Source organism: Onychostruthus taczanowskii, unplaced genomic scaffold, assembly GCF_017590055.1.
Source record: "Onychostruthus taczanowskii isolate IOZ18803 unplaced genomic scaffold, ASM1759005v1 scaffold30, whole genome shotgun sequence".
Lineage (NCBI taxonomy): Eukaryota > Metazoa > Chordata > Aves > Passeriformes > Passeridae > Onychostruthus > Onychostruthus taczanowskii.
Genome location: NW_024500350.1, coordinates 7,822,060 through 7,838,383, shown reverse-complemented (window position 1 = coordinate 7,838,383; position 16,324 = coordinate 7,822,060). Strand labels below are relative to the sequence as shown.

The 16,324-nt window shown below is 64.8% G+C and overlaps 3 protein-coding genes across 3 annotated transcripts in view; 2 read left to right on the top strand and 1 right to left on the bottom strand.

The window, feature by feature from the left end:
- Positions 1–6,794, top strand: part of CDC42EP4 (CDC42 effector protein 4) — a 7,048-nt gene extending 254 nt beyond the window's left edge. The window contains exon 2 of the mRNA XM_041409415.1: positions 4,951–6,794. Within this exon, the coding sequence (XP_041265349.1) occupies positions 5,053–5,991 (939 nt within the window). The 5' untranslated portion in view covers positions 4,951–5,052 and the 3' untranslated portion in view covers positions 5,992–6,794. The remainder of the gene's footprint in view (positions 1–4,950) is intronic.
- A 2,334-nt stretch (positions 6,795–9,128) lies between these two features.
- CPSF4L (cleavage and polyadenylation specific factor 4 like) lies at positions 9,129–12,129 on the top strand. Its single transcript, XM_041409392.1, has 5 exons — positions 9,129–9,228; positions 10,789–10,923; positions 11,164–11,259; positions 11,388–11,481; positions 12,054–12,129. The coding sequence occupies exons 1-5, from the start codon at positions 9,129–9,131 to the stop codon at positions 12,127–12,129; spliced, it is 501 nt and encodes a 166-aa protein (XP_041265326.1).
- A 1,034-nt stretch (positions 12,130–13,163) lies between these two features.
- The window catches only part of CUNH17orf80 (chromosome unknown C17orf80 homolog), a 3,242-nt gene continuing 81 nt past the window's right edge, over positions 13,164–16,324 (bottom strand). Inside the window, exons 2-5 of the mRNA XM_041409391.1 lie at positions 15,380–16,321; positions 14,952–15,059; positions 14,421–14,537; positions 13,164–13,976 (exon numbers count right to left, since the gene is read on the bottom strand). Coding sequence (XP_041265325.1) covers positions 13,948–13,976; positions 14,421–14,537; positions 14,952–15,059; positions 15,380–16,321 — 1,196 coding nt within the window. The 3' untranslated portion in view covers positions 13,164–13,947. The remainder of the gene's footprint in view (positions 13,977–14,420; positions 14,538–14,951; positions 15,060–15,379; positions 16,322–16,324) is intronic.

Sequence of the window (16,324 nt, the reverse complement as noted above, 5' to 3'; positions counted from 1 at the left end):
TCGTCCCGGCGTGCGGGGATCCCTGCCGCGCTCAGCTCGGCTATTGTCCGGCGGGCGGGTCCCGGGCGCTGCCGTGCTCCGGTACCGGGCAGAGGGGCGGCCGGGACCCCCCGCCTCGTTCCCTGCCGGGCCGTGAGGCCGCTGCGCGGCGCGGGTGGGCGAAGGGGTTAACAGATGCGGAGCGCTGTTTGCCCGGCGCGGGGCACCGGCCCGGCTCTCACCGCACCCCGCCCCACCGGCGATCGGCGCCCGTTCGCTCCGCCGAGCCCCGCGCGGGGGTGGCGGCGGCAGGAGCTGGCGGTGGTCGCGGCCGGGGCGGTGGCTGCCCGCGGCCCGTGTCGGGAAGGTGGATCCTCGGCGCGCTGGAGCGGCTCCAGCGGCACCCCGGGGCTGGCCGGGGCTGGGCGCCGGCGGCTGCTGAGTCAGAGCCGCCCGAAAAATCCCCGTCCCGCTCATTCCCCGGTGGCCCCGGACAGGGGTCCCGGCTGACCGCAGCCTGCCCTCCGCCCCGCTGCCCGTCCCTGGGCGGCACACACCGCTGCCAAGGGTGCCCGGAGAGAGGCACTGCCCGGCTCTGGCGGCGCTGGGCACGGGGCTGGCTCCCAGACCCGCTCCGGTGCCCGTAGAACCGCGGGTCCGTGGGCAGCGAGCGCTCACGGGGCGCTGGACTCGTCCCACGCCGCCCCGGTTTGACCCCGGCAGCAAGCAGCAGCGCGGAGTATAGATGTTTCCAAGCGCCGAATCTATGGATCAGCAAGGCTGTTCCAAAGGGAGTTGGGATCTATAGAGCAGGAGAGCTGTTCTGAAGGGATCGTTAATGGGCTCTGGGGGGGAAACTGAGGCACAGCGTGCGATCTCTGCAGCCAGGACAGGGCTTGTTCCCCAGCCGGGCACGCAGTAAACAAATCTGTTTTGGACGCAGCTCCCTCGGAAACCGTGGAGCGACTCCAGCTGAGGTTTAGCACCGAGGAGGCTCAGTGTGTTTGGGGGTGCAGAGCGAACCTGGCCTGAACCCCGATCCCCGGCTCCGTGCCCGGGCTGAGCGGCCGCGGGGCTCCTTCCCCGGCCCCCAGCGCCAGCCCCGCGGCCGCCGGCGTTGTGCTGACCGTGCCGGTCGCTCCCTTTGTTCGCTGCGTTTTGTCCTGAGCACAAACAGCCGCCCAGGGCCCCCCGAGCCGGCCGGGGCGGCTCCGGGCCCCCGGCAGGTAGGGAGCCGGGGCCGCGCCGTGGGAAGTCTGCCTGCTAACTTCCCGTCCACCCCAGCGAAACCGCAGGAATCCGGAGCCCGGCAGGTCGGGAGGTCTGCTCAGCCCCGGTATCCTGTGGCAGCCCGGCCGGCCCCTGTTGCAGAGACAGAGCCAGGGCCAGCGAGGAGATAACCTTTCCCCCCGGAAAAGTCCCCTCCTGGCCCTGCAGAGCCTCGGGCTGGTTCGTGGCCCCGGAGCCGGAGGATTTACGGCCCTGTGCGTGTTCTGGCATGTCCTGCCAGCGGTTCCTTGCTGAACTCTGGCTACCTCCTGTCTCTTGGCAGTCCCTCCGGGAGCGCTTCTCTGCTTTTGGCACAGGCGGTGAGTTCCCAGCCCGGTGCTGATCCGTGTGCCGAGAGCCCTGGTGGGAGCCAAGCTTCTCCTCTCTCCCCATGTGCCATCTCTCCATTCCCGGCTCTGGAGCTCGCTGCCAGTGCCTTTCCCACTTCCAGATGCCGCTCGGTGCATCCCGGGGTTGCGCTGCAGCGGCGTCCCGATGCCAGGGACAGGACCAGACCTGTCACCGCGCCGGGGTGGGGGCGGTCACCGGGCGCCGGGGCTGCCCGCACTGACAGCTCCGCCTGCCCCCAGGCCCTGGGAAGACTCGCTGGGGAGCAGAACCGAGGGTGTGACAGCGGCTGGGTCCCCTCCTGGGCCGGCGGTGGCAGGGTGTGATCCGTGCCCTGTCTCCGGCTGCTGTCTGCCAGGCTCCAACATCAAAGGATCAAAGGATCCCCGAGGGGCAGCGCACCCCAGAGTGGGGCTGAGCGGGCGGGGTGGCCTCCCTGTCCCGTGTGTGGCTGCTCCCTGGCCCTGGGCAGTGTGGGGGACCCGACCGGTCCAGCACAGCCCCTGCCCCAGCAGGGCGGGGAGAGCATCCTCTGATCTCGGGGTGCTGCCTGGGGGGCTCTGCATGGGGAAGCCGGGGAGCTCGTTTGGAGCCGGCTGGGCCGGCCAGGATGCTTTCCCAGCTTGGCTTTCCCAGCCTTTGAGCGGGAAGAGCTGGGGGCAGGATGCACGGGAAAGTGGCTGGACTTGGCGTTTCTCCTGTGTGCACTCACTCGCTGGCCTCCTTCTCTGAGCCACTTTTGCTCTGGTCCCCACGGGTGACTGATGCTGGGCAGGATGAGATGGAGAGGATGGAGGGGGGGGAAGGTCTCGTGGGAAGCCTGCACCATCAGGGCACGTGGGCCTGGCCAGGGCTGTCCCAGTTCTGTGCTGGCTGCGCTGTCCTACAAGCAGACATTCATTTACAGGGACAGTTGTGTCCCTGGGCTCCTCAGGTTCTCACTCCTCAGAGTGAGATCGCACAGGGCTCAGAGGGCAGGTGGGAGGCAGCACAGGGCTGTCAGTACAAGTTATCCCTCTTGTCCTCGACCCATGTGTGCAGGCACTGTCCCCTCTCCTTGCCCCAAAGCCCTGCTGGGGCTTGGCTCTGCTCTGGGCTCGCTGCCCCGGGATGGGCAGCGCTGCCAGGTGCCCGCGAAGTCTCTCGGGTTACCAGCAGCTTCCCCTGGTAGGTGCCTGGAAAGGCCAGCGATGCCTCCCTGGCCTGGTTTCCTTTGTGAAAGCACCGGCAGCGGGAATGTCACAGGATCTGCTCTCCCCGAGCGAGAGGAGGAGAAAAGGGCTCTGTGTCCAGCTCCCCGGGCCGGGCTGTGTGGGCAGCACTGACCATCTGTGCTGCCATCACCTCTCGGGGTGAGCTGAGAGCGAAGCATGGAGGGATGGTGGAGATTTTGGCTGCTGTGGAGAGGCTCCGTGGGCTGGAGTGTTTAGGGGAGGGGGCCACGCTGCTGCTGTGGAGGCTGTGAGGGTGATGGAGCGCTGCTGGCCCGGCTGGGACCGCTCCAACCTCCCGGTGGCCCCTTTGCCGCGGCTTGCAAAGTATCTTACAAATGCTGAACTTGGCCCCGAAATCTAAATACAAGGGAGGGACAGTCCCCAGATGGCCTAAATCAGCAGCACGGTTGCCTGGCCCAGCTGGGGAGCTCGCCGGGAGTGTTTGTTTTATGGAAAACCAGAGGCTGCAGGAATGCTGGCCTGGAAGGAGACTTTGGAAAGGGAGAGCGTTTGTGCCATGCACGCGCGCCCGGCCGGGCGTGCGGGAGATCCCAGAGAGGGAGCAGGGCCCAGCGAGCTGCTCCTCTGGGCTGGGATGGGCTGAGGGGGAAGGAATTCCCCTGGCTCCTGCTTTGAGGTGCAGGGGAGGAGGTGTGGCTCCTTGGTGGCTTCCCCAGCAGCTGGGGGTGAATCGGGGGCTCCCCAGCCGGTCCTCCATGTGCCTTCATCCCCCCGGGTGGCCCTGGGGGCTCTGACTGTGCCTCCCTGGGCTGGTGGGGTGCTGGACAGGGAATGTGGCCGTGTGCCACCAGCGCCGTGCCACGGGGCACTCCTGCCTGGCCAGGCCCATCCGGGAGCACTCACGGGAGGGTTGGGCAAGGGACTTTGCCCCAGCATGGGGCCAGAGTCCATCCTGCCTGGCCACAGCCTGCCTGCGGTGCTGCTGCTCCTGCGGGGGGCAGCGGGGTGTCACAGCCTGGCTGTGGGGGGGGGTGGGGGGGTGGGGGTGTCCCCTGGCCATGCTGGCAGTGTGGGGTGCTGCTGTGGCTCCTGGTGGTGCCCAGCCGGGCAGGACCGAGCCGTGCTGGGGCCATCGCTGTCCTGGGGCACCGGGGGGGACGTGGCCCCCGCCCCACGGCTTGCTCCGAGGCCACACGTCCGTCCCTTCCCCGTGCGTGTCACGGGGCGCGGTGTCGCCGGCGGTGCCCGGAGGGAGGAAGAGGGCGGCCACGAACCCTTCCTCCCCGGCAGCCTCTCCCGGGACCACCTGGGGCTGCCTGGCGCCACGGGATGCGGCCACACGGTCGCTGTCCTTGTCCCCTCTGCGTGGCTACGGGCGCTGGGTTGGACGGGTCTGTTCCCGAGGTGGCCGAGGGAAGGAGTAACGTGCCCGGTTGTGCCCGTTGCCATTGTGGTCGGACGGAGCCCTCGTCACTTCTGTCACCTCTGAGTCACAGCGGTGACCACGAGACCGCTGGGGAGGGTGGGGATGGTCACACATGGACGCAGCTCTGAGGGGCAGCACGGAGGGTTTTGGGGGGCTCCAGGGCGGCAGCAAAGCAGTGTCCCCACCTCCCCATCCTGCCAAGCATGAAGGGGTCCCCATCCTGGTCCCCCCGTCCCCCTGCTCGGCTGGCGGTGCCTCCCGGGGGCTCTACGCCCTCCTCACACACTTCCTGCCGTCTGTTTCCAATTCCTCCTGGCGTCTGCTCCTCCCCGCTTTCTTCCAATTAGAAAAAAAAAAAAAAATCCCAGGCATCTTCTCAGCGTGCTGCTCACAGAGGCTGGAGCTGCCGTGCCCCGCTCGGGAGGGCTGGGGCTGCACGGGGAGGGGCAGAGGGTGCCCGTGGTGCCCTGCATCTCTTGTGGGGCACAGAGTCAGGGATCATCCTGAGGGATTTCTGTGCCCAGGTCTTTCTCCTGAGGGTCTCTCTGCTCAGGGGTGGGTCTGGGGGTGTGGGGAGCTCAGAGGGGTCTGAGGATGTGTCCCATGTGGAATGATGCCCTGCATGGAGCCAATTCCCGGGAGAGCCAAGCAGCTGGTGGGCACAGGGTCCCATTTTGCAGCTTGGTGGGATGAAATCTGGTGCCCCACCCACATCCTCGAAGCCTGACCATGTCCCTCCCTCCTCTCCCCTAGGAGTGACCCATCCGTGACGCCGGTGGCATCCCGGCTGCGCAGCCCCATCTGTGAGCACCGGACACGGGACCCAGCGTGGCACAGCCTCCCCTGGGTGCCACCATGCCGATCCTCAAGCAGCTCGTGTCCAACTCTGCGCACTCCAAGCGCCGCTCCAGGGCCGACCTGACGGCCGAGATGATCAGCGCGCCCCTGGGGGACTTCCGCCACACCATGCACGTGGGGCGCGCCGGCGACGCCTTCGGGGACACCTCCTTCCTCACCAGCAAGGCCGGGGAGCCGGTGCCGGAGGCGGGAGAGGAGCCCGGCGCCTCCAAGCCCGGCCTGCTGTCCCGCCGCTTCCGCAGCAGCAAGCGCTCGCAGTCGGTGACGCGCGGGGACCGGCGGGACATGCTGGGCTCGCTGCGCGACTCGGCGCTCTTCGTCAAGAACGCCGTGTCCCTGCCCCAGCTCAACGAGAAGGACGTGGACAGGAGCGCGGGGCAGCTGCCCAAGAGCCTCTCGTCCAGCCCCGTGAAGAAGCTGCCCGAGGAGGTGAGCCCCGAAGAGCAGCAGCGCCCGAACGGGGCGGCCGCGGGGCCGCTGAGCCCCGGCTTGGACGAGCGCGACTTCGGGGACATCACGGACCTGCCCGTGGTGGTGGCCAAGGGCGGCGCGGGCTTGAAGCACGCCGAGTCCATCATGTCCTTCCACATCGACCTGGGGCCCTCCATGCTCGGGGACGTGCTGAGCATCATGGATAAGGATCAGTGGGAGCAGGACGAAGATCCCGAGGCGGAGGAGAGCCGCGAGGAGGAGGAGGAGGAGGAAGGGGAGCCTGCCCCACCTGGCTCCCCGCTGGCGGCCCCGCCGAGCCAGAGCCCGGCCCGTGGTGCTGGTGGCCGCAGCCCCAGGGACAGCAGTCCAGTGTCCAGCTGCCCCTCGGGGCCCGAGGAGCGCAGCCCTGTCCCCAGGCCACCGAGCCAGCGGGGGGGACCCCTGAAACGCCCCGACAAGGAGTTCTCGTTCGCTGACGAAGATGACGACGAGATCCGGGTATAAAGGAGGCCAAGCCGAGGTTCTCACTGAGGTTTCTTGGACACAGGGCTGAACACCCCACCTGGTGGCACTGGGGAAGACTTTACTCCTGCCTCGTTCCCTCTGTGTGCTGCAGCAGGACAGCGCTCTGCTCCCGGGGCCGTTCCTGACAGCTCCCAGACAGCTCCAGCACTTCCTGGGAGGGGGAAGCAGACTCGATTTCCATTCTTTCTGTTGGACTTTGGATATTAGCTCCTTTCTCCTGCCCCCCTGCCCGTGTAAAGCGATTTAGGATCCAACAAGACAAGCTTTTGGAGTTTTAGCCCTTTCAGTAATATATATATATATTTTCCACCGTACAGCTTTTACTGTTTTCTGATTTGTACTTACCTTTCTCTAGTCTCTTTTGGTTTTAACTGAGGGAAGATTTCCCATGAGGAAGAACTTGGCTCTGGAGCTCAGAGGTGGCCTGGGACTATGGGCAGTTCCTGCTTCCTGGGTTTCTTGGGAACTTTCTGCAGACCAAGAGCATCCCAGTGCTGTGGCAGGTGCTTGCTCCCCATCCCTTGGATGGAAGGATGGATGGATGGATGGTTCCATCCCAGGTGCTTGACCCTCCAACCAGTCTGGGGCTCACAGGGATGCTCCTAGCCAGCTCCAGGGATGCTGGTGGAAGTGTGGGTCTGTCCCCAGTGGGAGAAGCGCCTGGAAGCCACTGGAATCCTGGTGTCCCGTGGGGCCGGGCAGTGGTGGGAGCAGGCGGCTGGAACAGGAGGTTTTATACTGTGTATGTACAAATGCAAGGAATAAAAGGAAATGGTAGTGACTGCAGTGGCCTGAGTTCCTGAGGGGTGACACGCAGTGGGGATCTGCTGCCCAAGCAGGACCAGTGTCCCTGTGCTGCCACCAGCCCTGTCCTGCTGCCCCCACCCTGCTGCCCATCCTGGCTGCAGTGTGGGCACCTGCCGTGGCTGAGCTTTCTCTGCCCGTTGCCTGAGGAAGCAGGAGAGCTCCTGCTGGCCGGATCTGGCTCGGGGCTGGGACCCTCGGGCCAGGCAGCTCCTGCCAAGGGCTGGCTCTGCCAACGCTGCCCTCTCCTCCCCCAGCTCTGCTCCCTCCAGCCGGGGAGGAGGGGACGGTGCTGGGGGGGCAGGACTGGCTGTCCCTGCTCCCACGGGCTGGGGGCCAAGGGGTGCCCTGGGGGTTCCCGGCCCTGTGGGGCTGCTGTGGCCCTGGATGATCCCAGCAGAGCGAGCAGGAGTCACTCTGATCCCACAGCCAGCTTCCCACAGCTCAGTCACTGGGGAAATGGGGCTCTGCCAGTGCTGGGAGTGACTTCCCCCTCCAGTCCCTTGGATGGAGCTGGGCTGAGATGGGGCAAAGTGCCAGGAATGGCCCCACAGCCTTTCCCTGAGCACTGGCCTCCTCGCTGGAGAGAGGGAATGATTTATCCCCCCAAAAATCTCCCAAATGGATCTCCCTGGAGAAGCCAGGGGAGCGGGCAAAGGCTGTGCCACAGTGGGGACACAATGGGGTCCTGTCCTGTCACCCTGGGCAGGGGACATTGGGCCATTGTCTGGGACAGGGAGAACAACAGCAGCTGCAGCTGGAGGCTCTGAGCTCAGCAGGCTGCCTCTGCCCTGGTCACAGTGCCCCCCTGCCCTGTGCCAGGGTCCCATGTCCCATCCCCTGAGCCAGTGATCCTGCTCACTGTCACCTGGGAGGTCACCAGGCTGCTGGGGGACAACTGGCTCCTCTTGTCCCTTAGGGGTGCTCTGGCACAAAGCAGCGAGGTTTGGTCCCTGGGCTGTGCCCGCTTTGCTCCCCGGGGCTGTGGGGCGGGGAGGAGCCCTGGGGTGACACTTCACGGGCCGCCTGCCACTGTCACTTGGCCGCCCTGATCTTTGTGACGCCTGTCGGCTCCAGGCTCGGGCTCGGCAGCGCCGCGGTGATGGAGCTGATGGGGCAGAAAGTGCGAGCGGGGCTGCTGAGCGCAGCCGGGACACGGCCCCATCCACGGGACAGCCTGCAACACCGGGAGGGAGCGGGGACAGGGACAGCGCCACGTGTGACACCAGCACCGCCAGTGTCCGGCCAGCACCGGCAGCAGGCAGCGAGGCTGCACCCTCAGCCTCCCCAAAGCCCTCGGTGGGCACAGTGCCATCTGTCACAGCCCCGGGGTGGCACCCGTGCTGTCCCACACGGCCGCGGGGTGCCCAGCACCCTGCAGCACCCACGGGCAGCGCTGTGGCACTGCTGCTCCAGTGCTCTGATGGCAAGTGACAGAATGGGAGCAGGGCTCCATGGCCGTGTCAGCCCGGGGCGCCACAGGCGCTGAGCGTGGCCGCGGGATGGAGCAGGGATGGAGCACTGGGATAAATCCAGGGGCTCTGTTCCAGGTGGGCTCCAGGAAACCCACGGAGCCCTGGTCATGCCCAGAATGTGCCACTGGAGCCTGGCACCCGTGAAAGTCCCAAAGCAGGGATGGCAGGGGCTGCTGGGCAGCACAGTGGAAGTGTCCCTGCCTGTGGATGGAACAAGAAGGGCTCTGAGGAGCATTCCACAAGAAACCATTCCATGATTCGTTGGGATGCAAGGTGTGGTCACTTCTAGGAGCCCAGGGATGTGGGTCTGTCTTGCCAAGCAGGCCTGGGGCTGGTGCTGCTGTGCCCAGTGCACACCAAAACACACCCAGCATCTGCCCCGTGCTATTGGAATGCTCAATCCCAGCACTCCAGCCATATTTGTCTCCATTTAAGGCCTCAAAATGAGGGGTTAACCCAGCTCCCAGGCACCCCCAGCCGGGTTTGCTGGAGGAGAAGCAGATGTGGGAGCAGGGAGGCTGAGAGGGGCTGCCTGGGGCCTGGGGCTGAGCTCCTCAGCTGCGGCATCAGGCAATCAGGGCTGCAAATTGGGATCAGATGTGGGCAACTCCCCCCTCTAAATGCAGCACTTCAGGGCTGCTTGGGCTGGTTCTGCTCTGCCTGGGGAGGAGGAGGAAGAAGAGGGTTTTGCTGGGGGCTGGGGTGGCTGCAGGGACCTCCAGGGTGTGGTGCTCCCTTTGGAGACTTGTGTTTTCCTTGGGGAGTGCCCCTGCCTCTTCCTTTGCCTCTTCCTCTTCCCCTGCCGGGCTGGAGCAGGCTCTTCCCGCAGCAGGGATGATGCAGGAGCTGGTGGCTGGCGTGGAGAAGATCAGGCTTGACTCGGAGGCTGATGTGGAGGAACTCAGAGCTCAGCCCCTGCCTTTCCCGGGGGTGGACAGTAAGTTAGGGACAGGGCTGTGGCATTTTTGGAGGGTGGTGGGGCTGTGGGAGCTTTTGGGGTTCTCCTCTTGCTGCCCTCCTGCAAAACCTGGGTGGTTTTTGTCCTGGCTCCGGGCACTGCTCCTTCAGGAATGCAGCTGGCAAAGCTGTTGGGGAGCTGCCAGGGTCCCCAATGTCCCTCTGGGGACAGCACTGGGAGTAGCAGGTGAAGCCCTCCCTGCTCTGGGAGGTGCAGGTGGGGCTGGGGCAGTGGGGACAGGCTGGCAGTGACAGGGCTGTCCCAGGTGTGCCAGGGCAGTGGGGACAGGCTGGCAGTGACAGGGCTGTCCCAGGTGTGCCAGGGCAGTGGGGACAGGCTGGCAGTGACAGGGCTGTCCCAGGTGTGCGGGGGCAGTGGGGACAGGCTGGCAGTGACAGGGCTGTCCCAGGTGTGCGGGGGCAGTGGGGACAGGCTGGCAGTGACAGGGCTGTCCCAGGTGTGCCAGGGCAGTGGGGACAGGCTGGCAGTGACAGGGCTGTCCCAGGTGGGGTTGGGGCAGTGGGGACAGGCTAGCAGTGACAGGGCTGTCCCAGGTGTGCCAGGGCAGTGGGGACAGGCTGGCAGTGACAGGGCTGTCCCGGGTGTTCCTGGGGCAGTGGGGACAGGCTGGCAGTGGGCAGTGGGGACAGGCTGGCAGTGACAGGGCTGTCCCAGGTGTGCGGGGGCAGCGGGGACAGGCTGGCAGTGACAGGGCTGTCCCAGGTGTGCGGGGGCAGCGGGGACAGGCTGGCAGTGACAGGGCTGTCCCAGGTGTGCCAGGGCAGTGGGGACAGGCTGGCAGTGACAGGGCTGTCCCAGGTGTGCGGGGGCAGTGGGGACAGGCTGGCAGGGGGCAGTGGGGACAGGCTGGCAGTGACAGGGCTGTCCCAGGTGTGCCAGGGCAGTGGGGACAGGCTGGCAGTGACAGGGCTGTCCCAGGTGTGCGGGGGCAGCGGGGACAGGCTGGCAGTGACAGGGCTGTCCCAGGTGTGCGGGGGCAGCGGGGACAGGCTGGCAGTGACAGGGCTGTCCCAGGTGTGCCAGGGCAGTGGGGACAGGCTGGCAGTGACAGGGCTGTCCCAGGTGTGCGGGGGCAGTGGGGACAGGCTGGCAGGGGGCAGTGGGGACAGGCTGGCAGTGACAGGGCTGTCCCAGGTGTGCGGGGGCAGCGGGGACAGGCTGGCAGTGACAGGGCTGTCCCGGGTGTGCGGGGGCAGCGGGGACAGGCTGGCAGTGACAGGGCTGTCCCAGGTGTGCGGGGGCAGCGGGGACAGGCTGGCAGTGACAGGGCTGTCCCAGGTGTGCGGGGGCAGCGGGGACAGGCTGGCAGTGACAGGGCTGTCCCAGGTGTGCCAGGGCAGTGGGGACAGGCTGGCAGTGACAGGGCTGTCCCAGGTGTGCCAGGGCAGTGGGGACAGGCTGGCAGTGACAGGGCTGTCCCAGGTGTGCCAGGGCAGTGGGGACAGGCTGGCAGTGACAGGGCTGTCCCAGGTGTGCCAGGGCAGTGGGGACAGGCTGGCAGTGACAGGGCTGTCCCAGGTGTGCAGGGTCACCCCAAGCCCGCGGTGTGCAAGCATTGGCTGCGAGGGCTCTGCAAGAGGGGCGAAGGCTGCGAATTCCTGCACGACTACGATGCCAGCAGGATGCCCGAGTGCTATTTCTACTCCAAGTTCGGTAGGTGCGGGGCTGGGCATCCCTGCGAGCCTCTTCCCACCCCTCTCATCCCTCGGGGCTGGCCTCGAGCGAGCGGCTGATGCCACCTCCTGACTGCGGGAAGAAGTGCCACTGTCACGCAGTCAGGGTCACTGTCCCCCAGCCCAGCCAAACCTGGCTGTTCCCAGCGCACCCCGATTCCTTTCATCCAGCCCACGCGAGTGAGCATTGTCCCGAATGTCCCCCGCCTTGCTCCCGCAGGTGAGTGCAGCAGCAAGGACTGTCCCTTCCTGCACGTCGGTGCCACCGCCAGCACCGTGGGCTGTCCCTGGTACGACCGTGGCTTCTGCTGGCAGGGTGAGCGGGGGCAGGGGGTGCCCAGCGGGGATGGGGTGGTGCCCGCGGGGGTGGGATTTGGGCTCGGGGCTGCAGGGAGAGCAGAGCTCCTCAGTCCTGTGTCCCTGAGTGTCCCCTCTGCCTGGCAGGTCCCCTGTGCAAGTACAAGCACACGAGGAGGGTGATGTGTGCCAACTACCTGGTGGGCTTCTGCCCGGAGGGACCCAAGTGCAAGTTCGTGCAGTACGTACTGGGGGCTTGGAATGTGGTGGGGGGGTAAAATCCCCTCTCTGAGGTGGCTGTGGCCTTGCAGGGTCAGGGACAAGGACACAAAGGGTTTGAAACCAAACCCCACACCCTAGCTGTGCTGCGGATGGCAGGGGACAGCCCTGCTCCCCATGGAGGTGCCATGGGACATCCCTGAGGGGCTGTGGGAGCCTCAGAGGGGTCTGGGGACAGCCCTGCTCCCCATGGAGGTGCCCGTACCAACTCCAGGACACCCCGGAAGGGCTGTGGGAGTCTCAGGAGGATCTGAGGACATCCCTGAGGGGCTGTGGGAGCCTCATGGATAGCAGGGAACAGCCCTGCTCCCCATGGAGGTGCCATGGGACATCCCTGAGGGGCTGTGGGAGCCTCAGAGGGGTCTGGGGACAGCCCTGCTCCCCATGGAGGTGCCCGTACCAACTCCAGGACACCCCGGAAGGGCTGTGGGAGTCTCAGGAGGATCTGAGGACATCCCTGAGGGGCTGTGGGAGTCTCAGGGGGATCTGAGGACACCCCAGGGAGTAACTGCCTGTCCTCTGTGTCCCCTCCAGCCTCAAGGCCGGGCTGATGACGAGCAGCACAGACCCATCCAAGGTGAAGCTGTTGTCCCTGTGCCCACAGGGGTGATGCCCAGCAGCCCCCCCAGCTGCTGTGGGGCAGCAGATGCCAACTGCCCCCCCGCTCTCTTTCCCCCAGGAAGCTGGATGTCCTTGGGGGCTGGTACAGAGGGATCTGGCTGCTGCAGAGGAGAGGGGAGGTGAGCATGTGCCAGCCAAGGAGCCACCTCCACGTGGCACCCAGCACCTGGCAGCTCAGCTGTGGGACACCAGTGGCTGCCCCCCGAGCCCTCAGAGCCCGCTGGAAGGAGGCACCTGCTCCAAGGTGAGAGATTTTGGGGAATGGGAGGGCTGGGAGCAGTGGTCTCACCTTGGAGGGAGGGTGAGGGGCAGCAGGTGCTCTGGGGATTCCCAGAGTGCTCCCAAAACAGCCTCTTTGACTGGGAATTTGTCTTTTCCTTGTGGTATTTGGCCTTGTCCCCTTGGAGCTGGGGTGGGAACCAGCAGGGGGAGGGATTTCAGGGGTGAGAACCCTGGCAACAACAAATCCTTCTGGCTCAGAGATTTTTGGTGTAGTTGGAACTTTTGGGGTGCTGTTTCCTTTGGAAATGGGGTCAAAATGAACACATGGGGACGTGGCAGGGGCTGATCCAGCACAAACCCCTTCCCTGTGCCCCCAGAGAGGATCAGCCAGCCCCTGTGCCAGCCAGAGCAGGAGGACTCAGCTGGAAATGCTGCTGGGAAAGTGACTCCAGTGCTCCACACAGCTCAGGGGACGAGGACACCACGGGACACCATGGACATGGCACCGGGGCAGCGGCTGGGCTGGGAAAGCCAGCAGGGATTGCCCAGCACCAGCTCACAGCTGGCACAGGAGCACAGAAATCACTTCATGCAATGAAAATCAGGACTTGCCACAGCTGGCTGCTCCCCCTGGCACTGCTGGCTGCGGGCAGGCTGGGGCAGCAGCATTCCCAAGGTTTGAAGGGGTGCAGGGCTGGCTGGGGGCAGGATCCTGGACACAGGGGTGAGGATGTGCTCATCCCTTGGGAAGGGGGCACAAAGCACCACGTTTGAGATCACAACCCAAGCAGGAAAGGAAAATCCACACAGGTTTTTATTGCTGGTGAGAGAGTTTTTGGTGCAACACCTCTGTCACAGCACTACTGCACTCTGCAGAATAAAGAGCTCAGACTTTTAATTCTTGGCTCTTTTTTTCTTTTTGCCCTTCGTGCCTGCAACATGAGCAACCCTTTCCCAGACATGTCTGGGAATGGCAGGCTCCAACTAGCACTCCTGACTGTCCTGGTTTGCCTGCTGCAGGCACAGGTTTGCCCTTTGGGCACAACAGCTCATCCCATGGATTTTTCTTCCCCAGAATTAGGGTGTTGTGGTCTGAGCTGCTGCTCCAGTGCCTTCACACAGGTCCTGGCCGGTCCCACCAGTACAAGGGGTGAGCACAAACTGGGCTGGGCCAGGCACAGCTCTGAATTTAAAGGGAATGGTTCTTGGGGTTGAAGTCCACTCAGCTACAGCAGAATTGTCAAATAATCTCTAATGGCAGCTTGGGACAAGGTGTTGTCCCCTGTCCCAGACAAGGGATCTGGGACTCTGCAGCCTCCAGGAGCTCTCCTGCCCCCACAGATCTCTCAGATGCCTCTAATGCTTTCTCACTTCACTACTAAAAGCTGCCTGAGCCACGGAGGGGCGACCACAGGCTGTCCCTGTCACCTCTCTGTCACACAAGCCGACCTGCAAAGGGACTCCTCCTCAGCTCCAGCCCCAGCTAGGCCCCTGCTGCTGGGAATTCCTGCTGGAATCCTGCTCTTGGGTGCTCTGCTGCCTCCCCAAGAGCTGTGGCTGTTCCCTGGGTGCTGCTCCAGCTCCTTCAGTGGTATTTTCGCCAGCGGTGCCGCTCTGGAAGAACAGGGAGGAAATAATTCCAGGGTGAGCAAAGGGATCTGTTTGGGGGCTCCAGCCCAGCTGCTGCTTCTCTGTTTCTGTGCTGCCAGGGGGAACCACCCAAACACCAGCAAATCCCTTGTCATCTGTCAGGAAATGCAGCTCCTGTTGGAACTCCTCCTCCTTCTGCCCTGTGTGGGCTTTTCCAAGTGCTCCTGACAATCCTGGTGCTCTCCAGGGAGAGGCTGTGAGTCAGCAACTGCTGTCAGCACTTTAAATAACCAAACTCCTCTGCCCACCTAGAGAATCCTGCTCTCTGAGCTCTGGTATTAAGTCTTAAATGGGGAGTGCTTAAATAAATTAATTATTTCAATTATTCCAGAGCTTTAATTAGCAGGGGTGCTAATCAGACTTTCCAAGTGCTGCAAAAAGAAGAATTCCTGAAATAGGAAGTCTTACTGAAGTGCTGATAGTTCCAGCCATAGCTGAGCAGGCAGTACCCAGTCAGGAGCATGGAGATTCCAGCAGGTCCCCCCTGCTTCACGTGGATGTACTTGGCACAGTAACTGCTCCAAGCTGTTGGGAGAGAAAGGAGAGGGAGAAATCATGGGCTGGTCTTGGGGATTCACTGCTTTCCTGCAACTTTACAGAGCTAAAATGTTGGGGATGTTTGTTTATTCCCAGTGCCAGAGGATGATGGATGGGAAGGAATTGTTCCTTGTGAGGGGGGTGAGGCCCTGGCACAGGTGCCCAGAGGGGCTCTGGCTGCCCCTGGATCCCTGGCAGTGTCCCAGGCCAGGCTGGATGGGGTTTGGAGCCACCTGGGACAGTGGAAGGCAGGGAATGGCACTGGATCATCTTTATGGTCCCTCCCAGAGCATTCCATCACTCCATGATCTGTGCTTTGTAAAGATCCAGACTGGCTACTTGGCCCAGCCAAGTAGATCAGGGAAGTGGCATGGACTTGCCCCAAAAGCTGGGAATTCTCACCTCTCTGCACTGCTCCCAGCATCCCCTGGGGAGAGAAGCTGCAGGTGCTGATCCAGGTGTGCAGCTCGCCCAGCCTCACCTCCATCAGGGGCCTCTCGGAGAGGGGACCTGCAGGTGACACAACACGGTCACAGCGAGGGCTGTGTGCTGCCAGGGGAGCAGGGATGGCATGGCATGAGCAATTTGGGCTGGGAAAAGGAGAGGGAATCACCTCCCCACAAAGTTTGAGCTCTATCAGTCCAAGGCTCCATAAAAACATCACTCATTGGCTTTGCAGGCTGGAGGAGGCCCAGTTGGCTTCTCTTGGATCCTTCCCTGGGCAAGCCCAGCATTCCCTATTTTTCTTCTCCCATTCCCTACTTTTTCTCTCCCACTCCCTACCCCTCCTGTCCCATTCCAGCACATCCCAGCAGGGAAACTCTCCTTACCTCGCTGCCCCTGTGCCAAGCCACCCCTGGCTGTCTCCACCGTGCCCCTCACATCCTCCTGGCAACGATTCCCTGGAAAAATCCCCAGCCCTGCGGGCTCAGGGTACAGCTCTGGCAGCCACTCCAAGCCGGCGGCGCGGGTCCCGGCGCTGCGGGCCGAGCAGCCGGGCAGGGTTTGGGGCGTGCGGGGCAGAGGCGGCCCCGGGGCTCTGCCCGGGCTCAGGCCGGGCGCGGGCACCGCCTGTCCCCGCAGGCCGAGCTCCTTTCTGGATGTCCCCGGGCCGTGACCTGCGAGTGCCTCTGCCAGCGACAGAGGGAGGATCTGGGGGTGCAAAGCACACGCGGGGGGCTCCGAGCCCAGCCCAGCTTCCAGCTGCAGCCGCTCCCCTCCTGCCCTGCCTTGGTCTCCTCCCTCCTGCTGGACGAGGTCAGCGGGGCTGTTCCTGCTCTCAGCGGGCTCTTGCAGTGTCTGCGTTGCCTTTAAAGTGCTTTTTTCTCCCTCGGAGCTGCCGCTGCCCGCGGTTCCCCGGCCCCGCGCCTCCTTGCTCTCGGGTTTCGGGGCAGTTTTGGGGGGAGCGGGGCCGCGCTCCGTCCCTCCCCCGCGGCTCCGCGGCTCCTTCTCCCGGACCAGCCTGGCGCGGTGCCGCTCGATCACCACCTTCACGCCCTGCTGCAGCAGCCGGGGCGCGTCCCGCACCTCCTCGGGGTGCAGGTCCAGGCTGCGGGCCAGGGCCCGCACCGCGCGGGACGGCCTCCCCGGGGCGGCGGGGCCGGTACCGGGGGCCGGCCGGGGATCCGCCGCTGGGCTGGGCTCCGGGGCGCTGCCGCTGGCGGCGGAGGGCTGTGCGCTCGATCCCGGTGCGCTGGCGGGGCTCGGGCGGGCAGCTGGGCCCTTACCGGGGGCGGGCCGCGAGGCGCTGCCGGGGGCCGGCCGGGGGCTGGCTG